Source organism: Chlamydotis macqueenii, chromosome 3 (assembly GCF_036417535.1).
Source record: "Chlamydotis macqueenii isolate bChlMac1 chromosome 3, bChlMac1.mat, whole genome shotgun sequence".
Taxonomy (NCBI): Eukaryota; Metazoa; Chordata; class Aves; order Otidiformes; family Otididae; genus Chlamydotis; species Chlamydotis macqueenii.
In genome coordinates, this window is record NC_141558.1 from 45499166 (window position 1) to 45521210 (window position 22045).

General features: G+C 38.3%; 1 protein-coding gene across 2 annotated transcripts in view; it reads right to left on the reverse strand.

Annotated features, from left to right (window-relative positions):
* ASCC3 (activating signal cointegrator 1 complex subunit 3) overlaps positions 1-22045 on the reverse strand; it is a 276330-nt gene that overhangs the window by 245325 nt on the left and 8960 nt on the right. For both annotated transcript variants that reach the window (XM_086743241.1, XM_086743242.1), the window contains exons 2-4: positions 18541-18679; positions 17583-17733; positions 11377-11960 (exon numbers count right to left, since the gene is read on the reverse strand). In XM_086743241.1, the coding sequence (XP_086599367.1) occupies positions 11377-11960; positions 17583-17733; positions 18541-18630 (825 nt within the window). In that variant the 5' untranslated portion in view covers positions 18631-18679. The remainder of the gene's footprint in view (positions 1-11376; positions 11961-17582; positions 17734-18540; positions 18680-22045) is intronic.

The window sequence follows — 22045 nt, forward strand, 5'->3', positions numbered from 1 at the left end:
TGGACGGACCACTCGGTGGATAAGGAGTTGGCTGGATGGCCGCACTCAGAGAGTGGTGGTCAACGGCTCAATGTCCAGGTGGAGACCAGTCACGAGTGGCGTCCCTCAGGGGTCCGTGCTGGGCCCGGCCCTGTTCAGCATCTTTGTCGGCAACATGGACAGTGGGATAGAGTGCACCCTCAGCAAGTTCGCCGACGACACCAAGTTGTGTGGTGCCGTCGACACGCTGGAAGGGAGGGATGCCATCCAGAGGGACCTTGACAGGCTGGAGAGGTGGGCCCGTGCCAACCTCATGAAGTTCAACCAGGCCAAGTGCAAGGTCCTGCACCTGGGTCATGGCAATCCCAGGCACAAATACAGGCTGGGCGGGGAATGGATTGAGAGCAGCCCTGAGGAGAAGGACTTGGGAGTGCTGGTGGATGAGAAGCTTAACATGAGCAGGCAATGCGCCCTTGCGGCCCAGAAGGCCAACCGCATCCTGGGCTGCATCAAGAGAAGCGTGGCCAGCAGGTCAAGGGAGGTGATTCTCCCCCTCTACTCTGCCCTGGTGAGACCCCACCTGGAGTACTGTGTCCAGTTCTGGAGCCCCCAACACAAGAAGGACATGGACCAGTTGGAGAAGGTCCAGAGGAGGGCCACGAAGATGATAAAAGGGCTGGAGCACCTCTCTTATGAGGACAGGCTGAGAGAGCTGGGGCTGTTCAGCCTGGAGAAGAGGAGGCTCCGCGGAGACCTGATAGCGGTCTTCCAGTACCTCAAGGGGGCCTACAAGAAAGATGGGGAAAGGCTGTTTAGTAGGGCCTGTTGCGATAGGACGAGAGGTAATGGTTTTAAAATAGAGGGGGGTAGATTTAGATTGGAAATTAGGAAAAAATTTTTTACGATGCGGGTTATAGAACACTGGAACAGGTTGCCCAGAAAGGTGGTGGAGGCCCCATCTCTGGAAGCGTTCAAGGCCAGGCTGGATGAGGCTCTGAGCAACCTGACCTAGTCAGGGATATCCCTGCTCCTTGCAGGGGGGTTGGACTAGATGACCTTTGAAGGTCCCTTCCAACCCTAACCATTCTATGATTTTATGATTCTATGATTCTGGTCAATTTAATTTTCTCATTCACTAACAAGTTGTACTGTTTACTTATGCCTCAGTACATTATGCTATTGACTATATTTCAAAAAGTGTTTCCCACTACCTTTTCTAAAGATTATACACTATAACTATGTCCATTGGCCTCAACTTCTGCCAAACTGCATTTTGACACCAAAGTTGTCTTTCTCCACCTAATAATGGCTTGACTGTGCAGGGAAAACAGCACCCTTGCGCTGGGGCTCTTAGAACACCTTTGGTTCTGCTTCAGATGAGTTAGAAAAGCTGCAGCTGGGAGTCCTAAGCCTGATGAGAAGAGCAGCAATTTATACAGAAAAGCCAAGCTTTGGCTTTGACAGGGAACAGAGAACCTTCTGGGAGCATTGAAGCACACGCAATTAGACTGATGTGCCGAGCTAGTGACAAGTAAAACTGAATTTCTTATAGTAGAACATTGATGTTTGCTGTTTGGAGGAGCTAAACATTTGCAAAGTCCAATATATCCAGCATTCTACAAAGCAGCACAAAGCTGACGCTTCACATCATATTTTGCTTAAGGAAGAAAAGTACACATCTACTTTCACACCTGCACACGGCACTTTTCTGATGGAGAAGGTCAGCTTGTAACTAGAGGGATGGCTACACAGCATATGCAAACAAGTTCTACTTGCCGTCTGAGTCAAGCAAACGTATTAGTCAAATATTGAGCCAGAGTCGACTGCGCCATGCACAGATAATGCAGCCCGTTTCTCTAAAGCATCCCTCTCGGAGTCTGCACAGTATGTCAGAAGAATGACCTCAAAACGAGCACCTGAGTGCCACACAAGTCTGTAAAAAATGAAATGTCAAAGCACTTTTCACAGTCAGTATTATAATGAGAACTGTGAAGAGTTCAGAGCTCTTAACATAAATTACATATTCAGACTGCTCAGAGAATCACTCTCAATACAGACCTGAGAATTATTAAACTGAATTCACGTTTAGAAATGAGAGTTAAATATTTCTCAGGTCATCCAATTTTTGGATACTAATGGCTAGAACATATGGTTTTTATTTGTAAAATGTAACGCTAAAGTTCTGACTACTCTTGGATGCAATGAGCAAGAGGTAAGTAAATACAGCACAGGCAGGACACAGGAACAACCACAAAACCAGGGATGAAATGCAGAGGGTAAATTTATTTTCATTACCTCGACAGCCGGGGGATCCCCAAAGCAGCACCTGGGCAGAGGCACACAAGCAGAGACACTGGCACTGCAGAACTCAATCCATGCTAGAGGATCGCCGAACCTGCTGTTTTTACCTGTATTTCAAGGATTCACGCAGGTGTAGCTTAGCGCTGTGCAGGCCAGGGAATTCATTATTATTCATTATTTCCCACAGCAAGCCAGGAATCTCAAGAGTGCCTCTAAGGCCACCACAGGCCTACGTTATCAAAACACAGATGTGCTGCTTGTCCAACACACAAAGCTAAACAACAATTAACATGATATATGTTTTTTTCAACACCCCAGCTTCAAGTCACTGGAGTGTGTTTGTAATCCTCCTTGCCAATCTTCCGGGATTTTCCCATACATCCTTAGTCTTATTCTGAGGTAATGTGATTTTCTGCCATGCTGTATATGTTCTTCCATTCGCTTACCTGAAGTAGTGAGCAAGTGCATAACTTGTAGGAACTAAAGAATCTTTTTGTAGCTGGTTTGCATTACAAGCTCAAAAATATGCTCTTTCATGTTGAACTGTATTTCAATGTCATTTCACAATGTTACATTTGTCTTAGCCTACACTTGAAAAAAAAATTTAAATGTTCACATAAATAATGTTGGGCTTTTAAAGGGTATTAGAAATTTGGTCATGTAAATGAAGACTGTACGTATTTTCTCTTAAGCGAATAATGACCATTACAGATTCCTGTTTAATGCAGGAAATTAAATTAATGATTTCTCTGAACAACAAATGTCCATTATTTATAGATACTTAATTTAAGAGATGAATTTAACACACCTGAAATCAAGTTCATTTAAAAACCTAATTGAGATTACTTGCAACACAAAGACTATTTATTTGCTGTATACCATAATTCATTAATTAATTTACACATAAGGTTAAAATAGAAGTACTTAAAAGGCCCACTCCACTTAACTTATAATGAGATTCTACTAACAGGGAGCTTCGTACAAAACAAGAAGTTTTTTAACTTAAAAAAACAACATATTAGGGTAAGGGATAATTTACACTTGATTTTAATGCAAGAAATAAATTACGAAAAATGAAGACTTGAGTTAAGAGAGAATTAGGAGTAAACAGAAGAATTTTCTCCATTTTTTTCTATTTATTCATAGAATGGTTGAGGTTGGAAGGAACCTCTGGAGATCACCTAGTCTCCAGGGTTGGAGACTCCACAACCTCTTGGGCAAACTGCTCCTGTGTCTGACCACACTTGCATAGTGACAATTTTTTTTTCTAAATTAAACAGAACATCCTGTATTTCGGTTTATGCCCACTGCTTCTTGTCCTGACATTAGATATCACCAACAGGAGTCTGGCTCTATCTTCTTCACTCCCTCACCACCAGATCTGATCAGATTCCCCTGCGTCTTCCCTTCCTCAAGCTGAACAACCAGAACTCTCTCAGTTTCTTCTTATATGTCGGATGTTCCAGTCCCTTCATCATCTCTGTGGCCCTTCACTGGACTCAGTCCAATATGCCAATACCGGGCATAACCTTACATCTTTCAGATTTTATTTGTTCATCTTACTGCTCAAAGCAGGGGAATAAAAGGCATAAGAGTGTGATCTTAATTAAGAAACCCTAACATTTAAATAACAAGTACAGATAGTTTTCATAGCTTTTGCTCTGTGCTGCTTGCCATCCTCTCCACTTTATAAACAAAATGAAACAAGTATACCTATCAATAAAATATTATGAACAATAGGGTTAAAACAAATTTAGTTGATGACATGTATTCTCCAGAATAAGGGGCGAGTAATAATCAAAGTCAGTTTAGACACACCTTTTCATGATCAGACTATCATGTAAAATACAGTACCATCATTTTTTAATTATAACTTTAAGTCTGTGGGGCAGGAAGGAAGCGTTGTTTAAACAAGAGGGGACATCATCAGATAAAGTAAGTGATGGCAATCCAAGAACTGTGGGGCTTTTTGCAAGATAATCATGATAGAGGAAGTTGATATTTACCCAGCCTCTCTCCTTGCAGCAGTGTAAAACACCAGGTGGAGTTTTCCCCTAAAACATCCAAACACAACAGTGAACATTATCCAGGAAAATGTCAGGGGTCTTATGTCCTTTATAAACCCATTGGTTTACGGAGTAACGTACTATCCAATATTAATAGGCATATCAGAAATTCAGTAGTGTCGTGGTTTTGTTAGTGAGGGGGGGCTTAAGGTGGTAGCTTCTGTAGGAAACTGCTAGAAGTCGCTCCCCTTTGTTCAGGGGACTTGGCCAGGCCTAGGGCGGACCCACTGCTGGCCAAGGCCGAGCCAATTGGTAGCAGAATGTTCCATGATAACGCCTCTGCGATAACGTATTTAAGAAGGGGAAAACAGAAAAAAAAAAAGGGAGAAGAGAAGATGTGAAGAAGCTGAGTGGGGGCAGAGGCGCAGAGGGGGAGGCGCAGGCCTCATGGGCCTTGCAGGCCTCACCCTCTGGCCTCCCGCCAGGCAGCCGACTGAGCCCAACTTGGTCCAGCCCGGCTGCAAGAAGTGGAGAGGAGATGAGAAGTGAATGAGATGGGGAATTTATGTTCTCGCCTCTGCGAATCACGTATTTAAGAATTCTAATTAAAATACACACACATCAACAGAAAAAAAAAGAATTCCCCGCACCAAGAATCAAAATAATATCCTCAAAACACCAACAGTGAATATACCATGCAATTTACACACAATTCACCACTTATCCCTTCACCACAATCAGAACATAAATTTCCCCTAATCATTTTGCTCTTTTGTCAAGTTCAATCCCTGTTTTGCCCGTTACCGCTCCCAATTAAACTCAATCCTTATCTCAAATTACTCGAGCCCCACGTTGGGCGCCAAAATAACTGTCGTAGTTCAGCCCTGATCAGGACCAGACTACGCAGTCTCTCTCTCACTCCCTCCACCCTCTGAGAGAACAGGGAGAGAAAATATAAGGAAAAACGGCTCAAGGTTTGGGATAAGGACAGGGAGAAATCCTTAAAGTTACCGTCATGGGCAAAACAGACTCGACTTGGGGAAAACTATTCATTTATTACTACAACTAGCAGGATAATGAGACAGAGAACAAGATAACCTCCATCCACCCCTCCCTCTTCCCAAGCTCAACATTATCTCTACTACCTTCCCCCCCCGCCCCCGTCCCGAGCGGCACACAGGGGGAAGAGGGAATGGGGGTTGCAGTCAGTTCATCATACGTTGTTTTACGCCGCTGCTTCATGGTCAGAGGAAGAACGCCTCACATTCCTCCCCTGCTCCATCGTGGGGTCCCTCCCACGGGCCACAGTCCTTCATGGAACTGCTCCGGCGTGGGTCATCTCTTCCATGGAGTTCAGTCCCTTCAGAACAGCTGTCCCAGCGGGCCCTTGATGGGCCACAGCTGCCTTCAGGCATCCACCTCCCCCGGTACGGGGTCCTTCACGGGCTCCAAGTGGATCTCTGCTCCTCCGTGGACCTCCTTGGGCTGCAGGGGGACAACCTGCTCCACCATGGTCGTCACCACAGGCTGCAGGGGAATCTTGGCCAGGAGCCGCATTACTCCTCCCCCTCCTTCTTCACTGACCTTGGCGTCTGCAGCTGTTCCTTACAACAGGCTGGTAGATGTCTCTCAGGATCTTTTTTACATCTTATTCACTTCTCATCTCCTTTCCACTTCTTGCAGCCGAGCTGGACCGAGTCAGGCCCAGTCGGCTGCCTGGCGAGAGGCCAGAGGGTGAGGCCTGCAAGGCCCACGAGGCCTGCGCCTCCCCCTCTGCGCTCTGCCCCCGCTCAGCTGCTTCACATCTTCTCTTCTCTCTTTTTTTTTCTGTTTTCCCCTTCTTAAATATGTTATCGCAGAGGCGTTATCATGGAACATTCTGCTACCAATTGGCTCGGCCTTGGCCAGCAGTGGGTCCACCCTAGGCCTGGCCAAGTCCACTGAACAAAGGGGAGCGACTTCTAGCAGTTTCCTACAGAAGCTACCACCTTAGGCCCCCCCTCACTAACAAAACCACGACAAGTAGTCAATATTAAAAAAAAAGACCAGAGAAGCTTTCTGTTCAAAAAAAAAAAAAAAAAAAAAAAGCATCTTTCTATAGTATCCACAAGATATATGATAAAAAGCTTTCTGCTAGGGGAAAAAAAGGTATTATCTGTTGACTGCTGAGCTTTATAGTTTCCACTCTGATCAGAATTAACAACACTGACCAGTCTTGGTTTATTGTGAACGACATGCTCTGCGACTTGCAAACTGCAGTGCGAGCCAGCTACTTCTAATTCAAAATCTGTCTATTATTTTCTTGTTTAGACATGAAGAAATTCTAAAAAAAGAATAATCGTTGTAGGCTGAAATATACATACACAGTTTTAGAAATACAACTTAGTCTTAAAGTATCAAGAAAACAGACTGAAATCCAAGTTTGCCTAACTTAGGAAAATACTTTATAATCTGCAAATATCTTTTATTTTCCTTATTTAACAGCAACCATAATTTCGTAAGAGTTTTATATGTGAATTTCCTACTTACAAGAAATGGTGTATATTTCCAGAAAGTGGTGATGCTATACTAGATTTGACTGGCTAGAATGGAAAGACTTCTTAAAAGATGACTACAGAGGAAAAATACCAGACCACACCAAAAAACCTCATCTCCTGCTGTGTTTCTTTTATTTATTGGCTCATATCGCTACACTAGGAACTTGCTTTGAAAGTATCCATTCCAAGTGTTTTCCATTCCAAGTTCCACAGACCAACTGACTTCGCTATCCAGGTCCCTTACTGGCATAAATGTAGCATGGGCTTACTAATGATACATCACTTGGTCTAACACTTCATTAATCTAGAAAATGAATAAATAGCAGTTGTCTCACATCTGGAGTTCACTTAAAACACTGCAATTTTCCACATGAGGACTTGTTAAATTTGTGAAGATGAGCGTTAATAGAAGAATTAAAAGTTGGCAAGGAACTGCCTGAAGGGGAAAGGAAAGGAAAGGCAGTGTTGAAAAGGCATAGCATCATCTGTGAAAAAAGTTACAATCGCAGTTCTTCGATGCTCATTTTTTAAACTGGTTTTAAAAAAAGAGGACAACTGTAGCACAGCAAAAGTGATCATACAACCGGCCCCGAATACAGCTAGAAAGCAGATAACAAGGGTGCATTTTAACCACCCAAGCAACAAGACTCTGAAGCAGTCCTGAGGGGAGAAGATGGAACAAACTTTCCCACATTCTTTTATTAATGAGTCTTTGTTAGTTTAAGATATTGTATCATTGACAGAAAAGATCCCTTCCACATTCTGTGAAAGTTTAAAAAGATTTTGCTTTCCTTTACTTTTCTGTACTTCTTTTGCAGAAAGGCTGATGGCAGACACAGAGGAGCTTCCTGCCAGTTCGTTGAATTGACAAATTAGTTAAGTTCCCCCTGTTCTTGATCCCAAGAGCATTTTACAGGTTTGACCAAGAAAGCATCTGTGGCAGGATTAAGATAGGGCAACAGAAACAATGTAGATGAACTCAAGTGGAAAAAAAAAAAAAAAGACTATATCGCCACGAGTGACAAAAGCAGCTGAAGAAAAGTTACAGGCAGAAGTCTGAGAGACAGCAGAGCTCCACATAGCAGAGCCTGGGGAAAACTTTAAAAGCCTGTTGCCACATCAAACATTCAGCGACACACAAACACCACACTGACAAAAAAAAAAAAATCCTACTTAATGAAACAATGAAATAATCTATTAACTTCCATTCTGAAATAAGCATGAAAAGAACTGAATTTCAGTAATAAAGCTGTAACCTTCTGGCTCTAACGATGAGTGTATTACTGGATGGATCTATTAAGGAATACATACAGGAAGAGGTGCTGCCCAACTCTTGACCTCTTTTTTTTTCCATCATATAAAACATATATTCCACAACTTGTACTTTTCTGATTTCAGGTCTACTTTGATTTGAAAGGAATGTTTTTGACCCTTGAAGGAAGGATTCAGCACCTTCAAACTCCACATTACTACCCTATGGTCTCTTATTGTAGTTTTTATCACCCGAATGCTCTCAGGTGCTTATGACAAAAAGAAGGAAGCCATATCTTACTTTTTTTTGTTAGAAATGAATAATAATGAATTATTCTTAGAAATTAAATGAAAAGGAATGTTTGTTTCCCACTATTACAGTCTGGAATACAGCTGGATTCTATTTAACTGATGGAAGCCCTGAATGCTATAGTTCAAGTAGATGTACACCTTACCTTTTAATGCAGAGAGCTGGAGATAGTCACAACTATAAAGCAGACAAAAGAAGCCTAAGCAGTAAATTTCTGCTGTCTTATTTTGTAGGCAAATAGATGTATCACATATAGAGATAAGTAAACATATGTACTACTCACCTAATACGGAAACTACTACTTACAATGTTATTTTCTTGAAACAGTTCTGTTGTTTCACATCATAGCCTAGTGTTCTTCTAATCATTTATACAGCATTTAACATGATTTTGTCTGGGAAATACCATCTAACCTAATATGCTAGATGATACTAATGTTTCTTAATTTTATTTGTGTAAAGTTCTTTCCTTGGCCTGAGATGAATAAATCACACAATTTTTCATAATCTATGCAGTATAAACTAGATCGTAACACAATTCTGATTGCATTTCCTTTTTTTTTTTCCTCTAGTTCTTTTATCTCTATGGGAAATTTCTTCCTGTTTTGTAATGATAAAGGGATAATGCACCTTTCCATTACCATTAAAAAAAAAAAAAAAAAGAGATTGGTATCTCCAAAATAAAATTGAGGAACATTTTCCAGATAAACTATGACAAGAGTGCACAGAAGAAAGAGACCAACCCTCTGAGAACAGCATGGTGTAACCAAAGAGGGATTAAGCTCCTCCAACTTCTTCCTAGTTATCCTGAGAGGGGTTAGGTGGCAAAGCTGCTAAAACACTCTCAGATGCCTCAAGTCTTCATTCTGAAAGCATCGTATACTAGAAACCAAGTACGCGAATTGCAGAATGCACTGCGTACTAAATTTTAAAAAAGTATAATAATAAAAAAGCACAATGGTTATTGGGCAAAACACTATAGTTTGTCATCAGCTTTTTCTTCCTTTTTTAAAAATAACAGTGTTGTTACCGCATCATTACTATTTCACATTCATCAACAAAATCTGACATATAGTGAAAAGCATGCTCCAGTAGCTGTCATTTAGCACTACTAGACTTCATGTCCCCAATGAAAAGCATGTGCCTTAAACACTTAAAAAAAAAGTTACAACTCCCATATCACCCCAAGCATAAGAATGAATTTTCATCTAATTAAGAGTCACCAGTGATGTGTTAGATAAACAAACTGTCCCAAAGGAAGTATGGAATGTTCTTAAATACTGAAAACAAAGAGCAAAGTATTTTTTCTACCTCACCAACCACTTTAAACATAAGCTATACAGTGCTGGAGAAAGAAACTCAATTCAATTCCTTGTAGGGTTTACTAGGTAGATAAAAACCTAAATAGTATATGTCTGTGTGCCTATACATGTACCACAAAAACCCCAGGATGTCACTGCTGAAGTGATCTAAAAATGTTCATATTCTTAACGTGATGTGGAATCTTAACAACCTTTGCTTAAGCATCAAATGAAACTGTCTTAGAGAAGTCCACTTGCTAATATCTTCACCATCCGCATGTCCTTTTCTTGTTTAATAATAAATAGGCAGTGGTATCTCTCTAAGAAGAAGAATAGACATGGCTACTGTTTTAAAATATGAAAATGTATATTTTACAGATCTGGATTTTATTTACAAAGAATTATCTTTTGATATAAATATTCTTTTTTGTTGTTGTTTATAAAGAAAAAAAAGAATGTCACAGAGCAAAGAGACTTTAGCATGTATGCATACCCTCAATTAATGTAAAATTTTCAGTATAGATGATCAATCACATACTTGTTATACCATCTCATACAGCAAATCTATCACCTATAGTTCTACAAATGGGTTATCTTCAGATTTAAAAGCACCACCTGCTCTTAATGATGCCACCGGCAAAATTGTTGAAATAAAAAAAAAAATAAAAAAATTTCTAAGTCATGGCAAAATTCAAAGCCCAGAAGAAATTTTCAAGCCATGACTACTCTTACAGAGAGCAGAATACAAATGCCAGCTAGCTTTTAAGAACAGGTGATCAGGTTCAAATTAGTCTTACCCCACTCCGTGCCCCCCACATTGTGCAATGAACAATGAATTAGTAAGACTGTTGCAAGCAAAGGCAACATGGGGGTCAAAATAAGGAGAATGGGGACAATTTTTTTTTTTTATTATTAAGAGTTCTTAAAAATCCAAAATAAGAATTAGGGCCAGTTAGGAAAAATAAAGTAAACATAACAGAAAAGTGCACAGGAAGAAGCAATGGGTAAGTTGCAGGAATTCTTTCCCAATCCTATTCAACAAGAGTTCTCTCTCACCTAGATTAATCCAATCATCACTCCTGCACAAGCCTTTTCACCAGTCTTTAATCATGCTCTTGCTCTTCCTACTACTATGCTTATCCTTCAACTCCAACCCCTCAGGAACTGCTCCCTCTCCTTCAAGCGTTCTCTGCCCATCTCGTGATGAAGCCTCTCTCTTTCATTATTTAAAGAAATAGAAGTGGTATGACGAAATTTTAATGTAGCACCACCTGCGCAGTCCTCCAATTTTCCCAGTTTTCCTCCCAGAAACAGGAAGGCTCCAAAACCAGAGATGGAACCTGCCCAAAAAAGTTAACCTCAGTTTGGCTTTTCAAGTTCTCACACTGTTATATGGTAGCTGAAATTGGCTACTGCCTAAAAATAAAGTATGGAGAAGCTAAGCAAATTGCCAAAAAAATTAACAGCCTGTCTGTTACAAGGGAAAGGTGACTATTCACATAAAATTCCGGTAAATTAGATGCTGCCATGTAATTTTTCTTTAGGCCAAAAAAAAAAAAAAACAAACCCAAAAAAACCCCCCAAGAAACAAAACCACAAAGTATGCTGGCATAATTCAATACGAAATAATTTGATATTTGTGCAGTATTCAAATACATGCAGTCATGCAGTATGGTTAACATGCTACTGTACCTCATTTTGAAGTTCATCGCCACTTTTGGTAGAAGCAAGCATCTCATACAAAGTACAGCAGAGGTCTTCTGTTGTTGGCCCTCCAGGGGTACCCCCTTGAGATTCATTCAGATACTTTCCAACTTCACACCATAAAAAAGAATCGTCTACTTTTTCCAAAGACTTGAGATCAGATTTCTCATCACAGTAATTCTGTATGTGATTCAGCTGGTTATTCAGAAATTTGTTATAATCTAAGCTTATAATTTTCTGTGCATCAGCCTCACCATTCACAGGCAGCTCCTCAGAGTGATCCAAATCATGCATGTCAAATGAAAACACTATATTTTTACCAAAGAACACTCTGTTATCACCATTTTTCTCTTCAGCCATCTGTATGAGGGCTGTAAGCTGTTCTTCAGTGAAGTGAGAAGCAATCCGACATGTGGCATTACAAGCTGCAGTAGCAGATGATGATGGAAATGGCCCAAACATCTGCTTGATCGCCTTTGTCTCATCATGGCCAACACATTCTTTCCTGTGAAACGTCTTAAAGAGAAAAACAGCTCCGCTTTCAATTGCGTCTTGTCCATTTTCAGCTCCAACTGTTAACAAAACCAAAACCAAATGTAACTTCATACACTGCAAACTAATTTGCTTTCATTGCCTATAACATAACTGTATTCAGTTTCTTGCTGCAAGTCGCATCAACAGAGATAGGAAATTAAGACCATAACAACAAGTAGCAATTGTTGCAAGGTATGGAATTATAAAAGGTATATGATAATAAAGCATTTGTCTTCATTATCCTTCTACCTACTAGAAATTCATATTAAGGATTACCAATGCTTTCTTATTTTTTGAAGTAAGAGGAAAAACTCGCCCAAGGTTTTAAACTTACAACGGTATATTTATGAGCTTTTTAAAGGCAACAAATTTCCACTTTGTATCAATGTTTATTCACTGCCTAATCTGAATATTCATAAGAGACTAAATGTACAGAACTTAGCTGGGAATTTCTACAAGAATGTAGTAACTCCCAGCAGAATTACTACATTCTTGTAATAACTCCCAGTAGAATTACTACAGAATGTGTGTTAGTTAGAAAAATTGCCCAAAGAAATTGAAGCAAATAAATGCATGAATGTAGATTTATAGCTACAAAATATCCTATTATGCAAATAAAAATATATTATTAGAGAAAAACATGAATTTGCCTCTCACACAAATACCTGCAAAGGTACTCAAGGAAAACATAAGCAAAACCACTACTAAACAAGATTTTAAAAGTCAGCAAGCATAAAATAAACAAAATCAGCTAGCATTCTGGTTTTCATTTGTTTTATTTGCAGACAATGTGTAGAATTTTTTTTTTAGGTCTAAAAAATATGTTCTAAAAATTTGGGTAGCTTACTCCAACATTTTCAGAAGAATTAGTATTTCTTACAAGATTGCATAATTTTTAAAACATCTTAAAACCTTACTATTGAGATTTACAAGCTGTTATTTTCAAGATGCCTTTATCTGGTCAATTCTTTAGTTATATCAGGAGCAACCGGCATAGCTCCAGAAGAGAACAGTACAATCTAAGTGATAACACTGGTGATTAACCCCCAGCATGGCTAACTCAAAACAAACTATTTATTTCAAAAGTAACAATATCATTCATTTTTTTAAAACCTCAAAAAGGCACTTCTGACATAGTAAATGTGGCTATTCTCTTTTCAGTAATCAAAACTGTCTTGTGTCTGCCTCTGTATACCTCTGCTATTCAGTTATCTGCTCTACTATGTCCCCATTTTCTGCCTGGTAAAAAACTTACTGAAATCAGTGGGAAGATTTTTAAATTACTTTGACATTTTTACTTGTGACTTGATTCAACTTAGGTTAGATTTAACCCCAGGAAAAGCAAGTTGTTTTTTTTTTTTTTTTTTCCCCACAATCTAACAGGAAAGGACAAAAGAAATCCAGCATAAGCAGAAGGAACAAGGCTGAGTAACTGAAAACATATAAATGGAAGTGCCTAAAAATTCAGTATTTCTCTTGAATTTCCCTGTGGTGCACTTTGAAAAGCTGAAAAGTTCATAGAGGGGATTGGAGGTGATATTTACAGGATAATTAGATACCTACATATGGAAGATACATGACAATACATGACAAAGATAAGTACAGACATATGTAAGATGTATGTAAATATATCAAAGGAGAAAGGTGGTTTAGCCTCCCTCTCAGCATTAGCTATACAAGAATTACAGAAAGAACATATCAACATCTGAAAACTTACAGACCTAAGTTTGGCTTATGAACCTCACTCTTATATTCCTAACACATAAATACATATCATTAATTAAATTCACTTACGTCACAACAGAAGTACATGTTATTAAAGTAAAAGAGCAATTGTACTGAAGGATTTGAGAAGTCTCTTAGGTTTACTATGTGCTAATTCTCCTTTATTATCAATGTTTCCTACTCGTGGAAGTATCTTTTAATACTTCTCCTTTTGATACCCCTCCTTCCAAATATAATTAGTCAGCCAAGATGGCAAAAGATGCCCTACTGCACTACTTGAAGCTACTCTTCCCTCTTTTTTTTTTTTTTTTAAGACAATTGGATAATTTCAGTAAGTGACATTTTCCCCATAAAGTAAATCAGTATTACAATATCTGTTGCCTAGACTGAGATTTAATTTCCTCAAAATTAAGCTAAAAAGGCAAACAAGCAATTCCCTTTCCCTACCATACATTTCTGATGGTGACGGTTGGAACATTACTGTCAGTTCAGTTTGTGCCTCAGTCACTGCAATTTGTTCAGGTTTGTGTCTCCATAACATTACACATCTTTATTCAGAAGTGTCAAAGCTGATGGTTTCTTTCTAACTTGTTGTAACTAAATAAACGTGTATTTTTTTTCATTTGTTTTGTCCTCTCTATTCCATCAAACAAAAATTTTCCACTTTACTTTCAAGTCTTTCAATTTGCTTTACCTACCCACCACACTGGGCCTGCTATCCTGCTATTAAAGTCCGGGGGAAAAAAAAAAAAAAAAAATTAAATTAGAATGTTCTTGCAGCCATCTTTGGAAAATAGTGGAAATAAAAAACAAAAAAACCAACAAAAAATTACACAGCTAATACTAGTTTCTGTCATTAATACGAAAAACACAAGTCTGCCAAACTATTTTTATAGATAACATCTGCGGGTAAGAATGGCAAATACTTGTTTTCCTTATAATCTTTTTTTCCAGTATGAGACATTTTGTTCCGCTTGCTATATTACATATGGTCTTACCTTTTATGTTGTGAACTTTACAGTAGTCATATATTCGTCAACCCTAACTTAGCCAACATTTTACTCCAGTACCTCTTATGATTAAACTATACCCAGTGGATATTTAAAACAACCATGTAGATCTTCTCCACTTATTCCAAGATGCTTGTTATGGACATAAATACTCAGATTAAAGGAAAATGACACTGCCATATTTCTCTGCAGCTCTGATTTACATAGTTTGCTATGCCTGATTGGTGCTCAAACCAGGCGCTTATTTAAACATCAGTCGTCTTCTCCGAGGTGAGTCTGATGCTTAGGTACAAAATACAGCTTGCAATGATTTCTAGATAAGCAGCTTTTAATCAAAAACACATACTCAGTTTTTGCTTGCATTACCTACAAAAAATTACTGTAACATCTAGAATGAGGACAGGTATGGAAAGTAACCATGTATTCTACTAAGAAACGAAAGCCACTACAGGAGAGCTGCCTAAACTACCTGAAGGGAAATGAACTTTTAAGTTCAGATTTACAAAAATAAAATATTTCCCATAATTAGTAATTCCAAAAATAGACTTCAAGGCTTTTATGCATTTCTGTGAAAACTTATACTAAAAATATTTTTTTTATCATTGGAAATGGTCTTATTTTTGGCTGTCATCAAAAAAGTTTTCCTTTTCAATCTGTGAGGATGATGTTAGGATGGGTACATATGTAGCAAAACCAGGACACAACTGAGGGAAAAAAAGCAATTACAGACAGATTGCTTATTTGAGAGGCAAAAGGGCAGCAAGGAGGAGTGCTAAGAAATGAGAAAAAGGGAATATAAAGTATGGAAATGTTGTCATTTGGATGGTACAGGAGTAATGGTCAGGCAGCCCTACATTTGATCACCACAAGCTGCAGCTGGAGAATGAAACAATCTGTTGTTCTGATCACACCACATATTCCAAACCTACTACCATGGTCAGGAGGACTAGGGGCTGAGGAGTTGGCTGCCTTTATTTGCTAGTAAGGGGGCACGCAGGACAGATGGATCGAGCATCCCTATAACAACATGCCAGTTCCTGTTCCAGATCTGATAGTGTCAACATCTTCCTAACATCCTAATGCCCTCCACCAAAAAAATTCAAATTGATCAAGTCATGGAAGAGAAGTCAGAAAAATGGAGAGTATAACTTTTTAAAATTACAGCAATAGTATGCTATTGAAATGGAGTACTGAGAGAAATCTCATTATCCTTTCTACATTCCTAAATATGTTGTTCATACAGACTTTTCAAGTCCACGTGTACCAAACAGGATTTAAAAAAATTAACTATATTTATACCATTGACATACCCCTTCCCATTACAGCTGTGTCTGAAACCTGCCTTTACTATTACAGCACAGCAATAAACCTCTTTTAAGAACTAGTAAGAGAGTACGAATTGTGTGGACAAAAAAAAAAAAAAAAAGGTTAAAAAGACAACATTGATTTCTTTGATCAATTGTCAATACAGACTGTACCTCTTCCATATTAACTTTAGGCATCAACAATTGATGTAAACTCATCCCATACCTTGTGATTTTCCCCTAAACTCTGCATATTAGAAATGCCAACTGAAATCTATGCACTGAAACAGAGGTACCCCAGTTGGGGCAGGGAGGTGGTCCTTCCTGGAGGCACTTCTGTCTCAGAAAGACACACAGCCACATCTTAACTTCTGGCATGAGGAGGTTAAAGTCTATCAACAGCACAAGCCCTACTATTTGTATTAGAAAAACAGGATTTAAAAAAAAATAGAATCAAATTTGTAAAAATAACAGTTAGGTCACAAACATGGAAAGAATGCACCACAAAGTAAAGTATAGTACATGCGTATCTTCAGATGAGTTTAAAACTTTTTTTGTCAGTGATTTGAGAAATACTTGTAATTTTTCTTTTGATAACTCACTAAAGCAACAAACAGTACAACCATTAACAATTTTAACAGACATCTATGTCATTGTACAGCATGACCGATTACTACACGCTGGACACGAATAACTTGTCTAGCATTTTTTCAAAGTCTCTGTTTAGATGTTTGTTTCTTTTTTAATTTTCCAGTTATTTCCAAAAGAACTGTTGAGAAATAGAAACACGAGTGAGGCAGGCTAATGCTTGGATTGTGATAAAACACATTCTGATCTATAATGCCAAAAACTCCCAAATATATTTATACATATTAACTCTCTCAGCCTTTTTACTTAGGGTTCTGTCCAAGATATTTGAAACATAACCAGAAAAGGAGAAAATACACCTATTAGATTGAAGTGAAAAATTCTTAAATATGTGACAACTAGAGCTTGAGACGTGCTCACTTTTTGAGCTGATAAAGTTAAATTCTGCTAACAGCACAACCTGAATTAGTTTTGATTGGAAACTTAGTTTTTTATCTACAGACTGGAACTAAGTTTTCACAGCTTCTTTGCATAATGAATATTCAGTTTAAAAAGCTTAACTCCAGATGAGTGAAATTTATTACTTATTTCTCTCACTTGAAGTGTTTGGTGTTGGGGAAAAAACATATTTTATATTTTTATCTCCCTATATAGCAATCCAATTGTTCATTATACCAATCACATGGAATTAAAGCAGATAACGCTAAGACAGCTCTTTTCTCAGAGTACTGTCATTCCAAAAGAAGCTGCTGCTTTTGCTTACTAAAGGTTCATTACAAACTATTCCACACACTACACAATACTACTATCAAAAAGTATGTTATATCCATATAACAACAGAAACATATTTTAAAATAAAACAGAAGACTAAATTGTGTATATACATATCAGAGTAACTGGAGTTTCAAATACATTTCAGGGCAAGCCTGGAATCAAGGTAGCCAGTATGCAAAGTATGCAGGCAGAAAGCAGTTTGAAAAAAATACCCCAACAAAACAGTCTATTATGAGACTACTAGAGAATGAAAACGTACCTATTTGTTTGGCAGCTTGTAATATAGTTTTTAAATCACCATTTACAGTTTGGTGTTCTTTTTTGTCCAAATTGTCATCAACAAACTTTATTATCTTCTTCCAGGTAAGATCAGACTTCAGCAACTCTTCATGTAGTTTTGATCTTTTAGTCTGAAAATGCACAATATTTGGGTTTTTTCCCATTAGTATATGGAAGTTCCTTTAAAATTAAACACCAGATAAAAAAATCCTCTTTACAATTGCATTCAGTCAGTATGTAATAACAATTGCAAGCAGTTTCCATATTACCTGTTCTTTACATTCTTTCCTGTGCGTAAGGAAGGAGGAGGATACACACACACACACAGTCTCTTACTACTTTACTGTTTCCAAGACCGAATTCTCTGTAAAGCCAAACTATCGCAACTTCAAGAGATTTACAGCTCTCAAGATTCCAAATTTATTTCACATTACAGGTTCCCACAATGCATCTATTGCTTTGATGCATTATTTCTTAGCAGGGGGAAAAAAAAAGAAAAGTTATCTAAAATTCAGCGTCACTAAATTCATTCTAAACATCTCGCAACAAGAATCAGAATCTGAGGTGAGCTTAACATGCAAACGGAAATGTTTGGCTTCCCAGCTCTGCATGAACTCAGACCTAAAAACATACCAGCCCAGCTTAACTTAAATAACTTTTGAAAGATGAAATAATAGGACTGTACTAATACAGCCGAATGACCCTATCCATATAGCACATCACGGCTGTAAGAGCCTTGCATAAATCAAACCTACCAAATCAAATGTGGCTTTGAGTGAGGACATTATGAAGGAACGTACAAGAAGCTACACACACTCTGCCCAGTCTTGCTTGCCTACTTTTATAAAGTTGCAATGCAAATTAAGAAAGCAAACAATTCTTACTATATACACATTAATACTTTACAATTAGGCTTTGGAAAAGAAAATAATCTTTACCGTTAAGTCAGCTAATTCTTCACTGTAATCCTCATGTTTAGTGACATTTGAAAAGGAGCGTAAAGCACCCGTAAGACGAGGCAAGGCCATCTGTTATTCTTTCAGTGATCCATAGGATGAGAAATTAAATCCCAGTTCCCTAGATGAGAACAAAACAAATAACATGGCTTTGTTAGTGCTATAAATACAAACTCGCATTACAAACTTAAAAGACCTTTTTTGAGCAAGCAGAACTTGGTTGGCACTTCAATTAAATAAGTTAAAAAAAAAAATCTCTCTCAAAATGCTGATAATCAAGATTCAATAGAAGGGAGGTGAAAGGCACAGAGCAGAGGCAAGACATGGTAACATGCAGAGGTCACTCAGCAGGTTCTTCTCCTCTCTTCTCCCTAAAGAAAAGTTACCAGCAATGAGGTAAAGTGGCAATTATTCCTTTAACACCACTAGCACAAGAGCATTATAGCAAAATCTATGTAACTGAACTTTAGCTCCCAGCAGCAGTAACTGATTACAACCTAGAGGAAGATTTCCTCTGAACCAGCCCACGCTGGGAGTTTTCAGGTCATTAACAGCCTCCAGCGCTGATGCAGGAGCATCCTTCTTGACAACCACTCAGCCATTTTTAACCAGCAAAACAGAAAAAGAAATTTATGACAGGAAAAAAAAGAGATCATAATGCACATAGCACTGAACTATTACAAGAGATAAATGAAAAAAAAAAAAAGGGCTACCAGAAAACGGAAAGAAAATAAAAAGTACGCCCCGGGATGTTTTAATCTCACAACTGGGAGGGCACACACACATACACACACACACACTTACACAGCACAGGGCTCTCGCCAGGACTACAGCCTATTTCTGTGTGTTCTTATTTCCTTTGTGAACCAGGATCATATCTACAGAGCAAAATACAGCTGTTTTCCATCTGAACTTGTACTTGTTCCAAGCCTTTTAACTGAAACTATTTTAAAAGTTGTTTAATTTAAAAAGGTGCCCACAGCTGAATTGCTAAATGAACTCTAATGCACAGCTACAGTTTCTGATGGCAAGAGATAAATAGAGGTTTAGATTTTTTTTGAAACAATTAATGACACCATTACAAACCTAATGATCCGCATCATTCGTAGTATGCCAGAAGACCATTGGCCATCCAGAATTTAAACAACTTAAAATAGAGTCAATAAAATCACTTTTCCCCCCTCACAGTCATTTACTGTACAGAACTCCCTACTTTAATCCAATTATCCTTAACATTTTTCTTCATTTAATGATTGCATTTCTATTTTAGCTATCAACTTCGCAATACAGCACAAAAGCAAATCCAGACACAGTGTTCCAGTCACAGACAGAGAAATGTCACTGATTTGTCAGGTCTATTTGTTTTCCCACCTCACATTAAGATGCTTTTTGAGGAAAGCTATCACAGCAGCTAATATTTTGGAGACAAATGTTATAACAATGAAGCTACAAAATGTGGAAATATAAAATCTTTAACTGTGAAGGTGATAAGGAGGAGATGGTCAAATTCAAGCCTTGGAGCAGCCAGAGCCAAGCACACTGTGACTTTTGAGATGTTCAGTGGGTATGTGACATTTAAGTCATCCCAGCATAGCTCCTAGTGAAAATAGCTCGTGAACATTATAGTCACCATTACAAAAGTGTCCAAAATTTGAGGGAATCTAACCCGGACTTTTTTGTTTGAAACTAACAAAAAAAAGGCAAATCACTTTTATACTGCTCCAGTGACAGCACTGCCATTAGCTATTAAAGATCACTCGATTTTGCCGATTTATTTCACATCTACAATTGAATATTTTTTCTATAGAATTATGGTCCTCTCACTGCCATTCAGAGAAATAAATAAAAGAATTAGATGAAAAAGCTATTTTACAACTGCAAGGATATTTGTATTAGATTCACTTAAACTTCTTATCCGACCATGTTTGATGCAAACAGAACAAATAGAGCACCTAGAATCAAAGCTGACAGCCAAGGATAACAGTGGCTTAATAATGTCTGGGACATTAATTATAAACAGCAGGCCAAAGCAAGATACTACCATATTATTTTCCAACTTCATATTTTGCACCTTTATAAGGAATGCTATATCACGTAGTAACAACTGTACACTTTCAGACATCTAATTTTCTGCAGAAGGCTCAGACATCACACTGGAATTCTCTCAAGTTGTCTGGGTCGAATATTGCTGATCTCCAGTCAAGACTGGGTCAATCTTTGAAAGAGACATGTCAAGATTAAGGAATATGTACTCAGAAAGAAATACTGGCTGCCTGATACGTGGTATTCATTTCAGTGAATACCAGAATTCAAACAAATGCTTCAGCATAATGAGAAGGTATAACAGTGCCTCTGTGTGCCATCATTTATATAAGAGAGAATTTCAGGTTCTTAATTATGTAAGTCACTAAACCAAGAAAACCCCTAAAAAACAAATAATGGAATTGCAAGCCATGCATTTAATAGAGTATTAACCCTTTCCAGATTCTCTCTCTCACAATTTTAGCCATGCATACAGGACTGAACGCCAGCTGCCTAACACTGTTCCTGCTAGCATCAGCTGGAGAGGCCTTTCCTGTGATTATGCCCAATACCGGGTTTTGGTGTGATGCCAAACATGAGGCTTAGCCCAATGTGTTCATTTTAGATGTGCTTGGAGATCATTACTAAGCACAGGTGTCATTTCTAAAAAAAACCCAAAAAACAAACAAACAAACAAACAAAAACCCAACCAACCAAAAGAACAACAAAACACCCAAACAAAAAAAACCACACCCCCTCCTTTTTTGGGAATAATTAATATTTTTTTTTCTAAGAACATAAGATGTTCAATTGTTAGACAGAGAAGTGTTTGCATTTTTACACTGAATCACCTAAACTTTTTCATTCCCCACAGCAAGAGACAAACTACATCCCAAGCAACAGAGACTTAGATTTGCCTTACATGTGGAGATGTACATGTGAAGATGTACTATAAGTGAATCTCCAGCTTCAGCGTGGATGACGTGTATGTTCACTTAAAGATTAGACATAAATCACATATACAAGATGAGGGGTGGGGTGTGTGTTTGTTTTTGCTTTAGACTAATTAGGGGCTCTCTATGCCTCTCCTTTCACACTGTGCCATCAACAGAGGCTGAAAACAACCCCAAGGGTTCATCTTACTCTATTCCAATAAGTTTTCCACTAAACAAAAAGCAGGAGGTGTACAAAAGGTAAATATGGATGTGCGTGTCCAAAGGAAGCAACGGGAGGATGAAAAACACAAAATACGTGACAGAGAGAAAAAACCTTTGAGCTAAGGATGACAGCTAAGTAACGCATGTTGCATCTCACTGAGAACGGCTGAGAGGATGTGGGATGCACCCCAGCAAAAATAACTGCTGTAATAATACATGCGTAATACGTAATTGTGTAACCGCTGTGATAAGACTACGCTAGAGTACCTGTTCAGATGGTAGTTAAGAAAGTCTCCGTAACACATTCC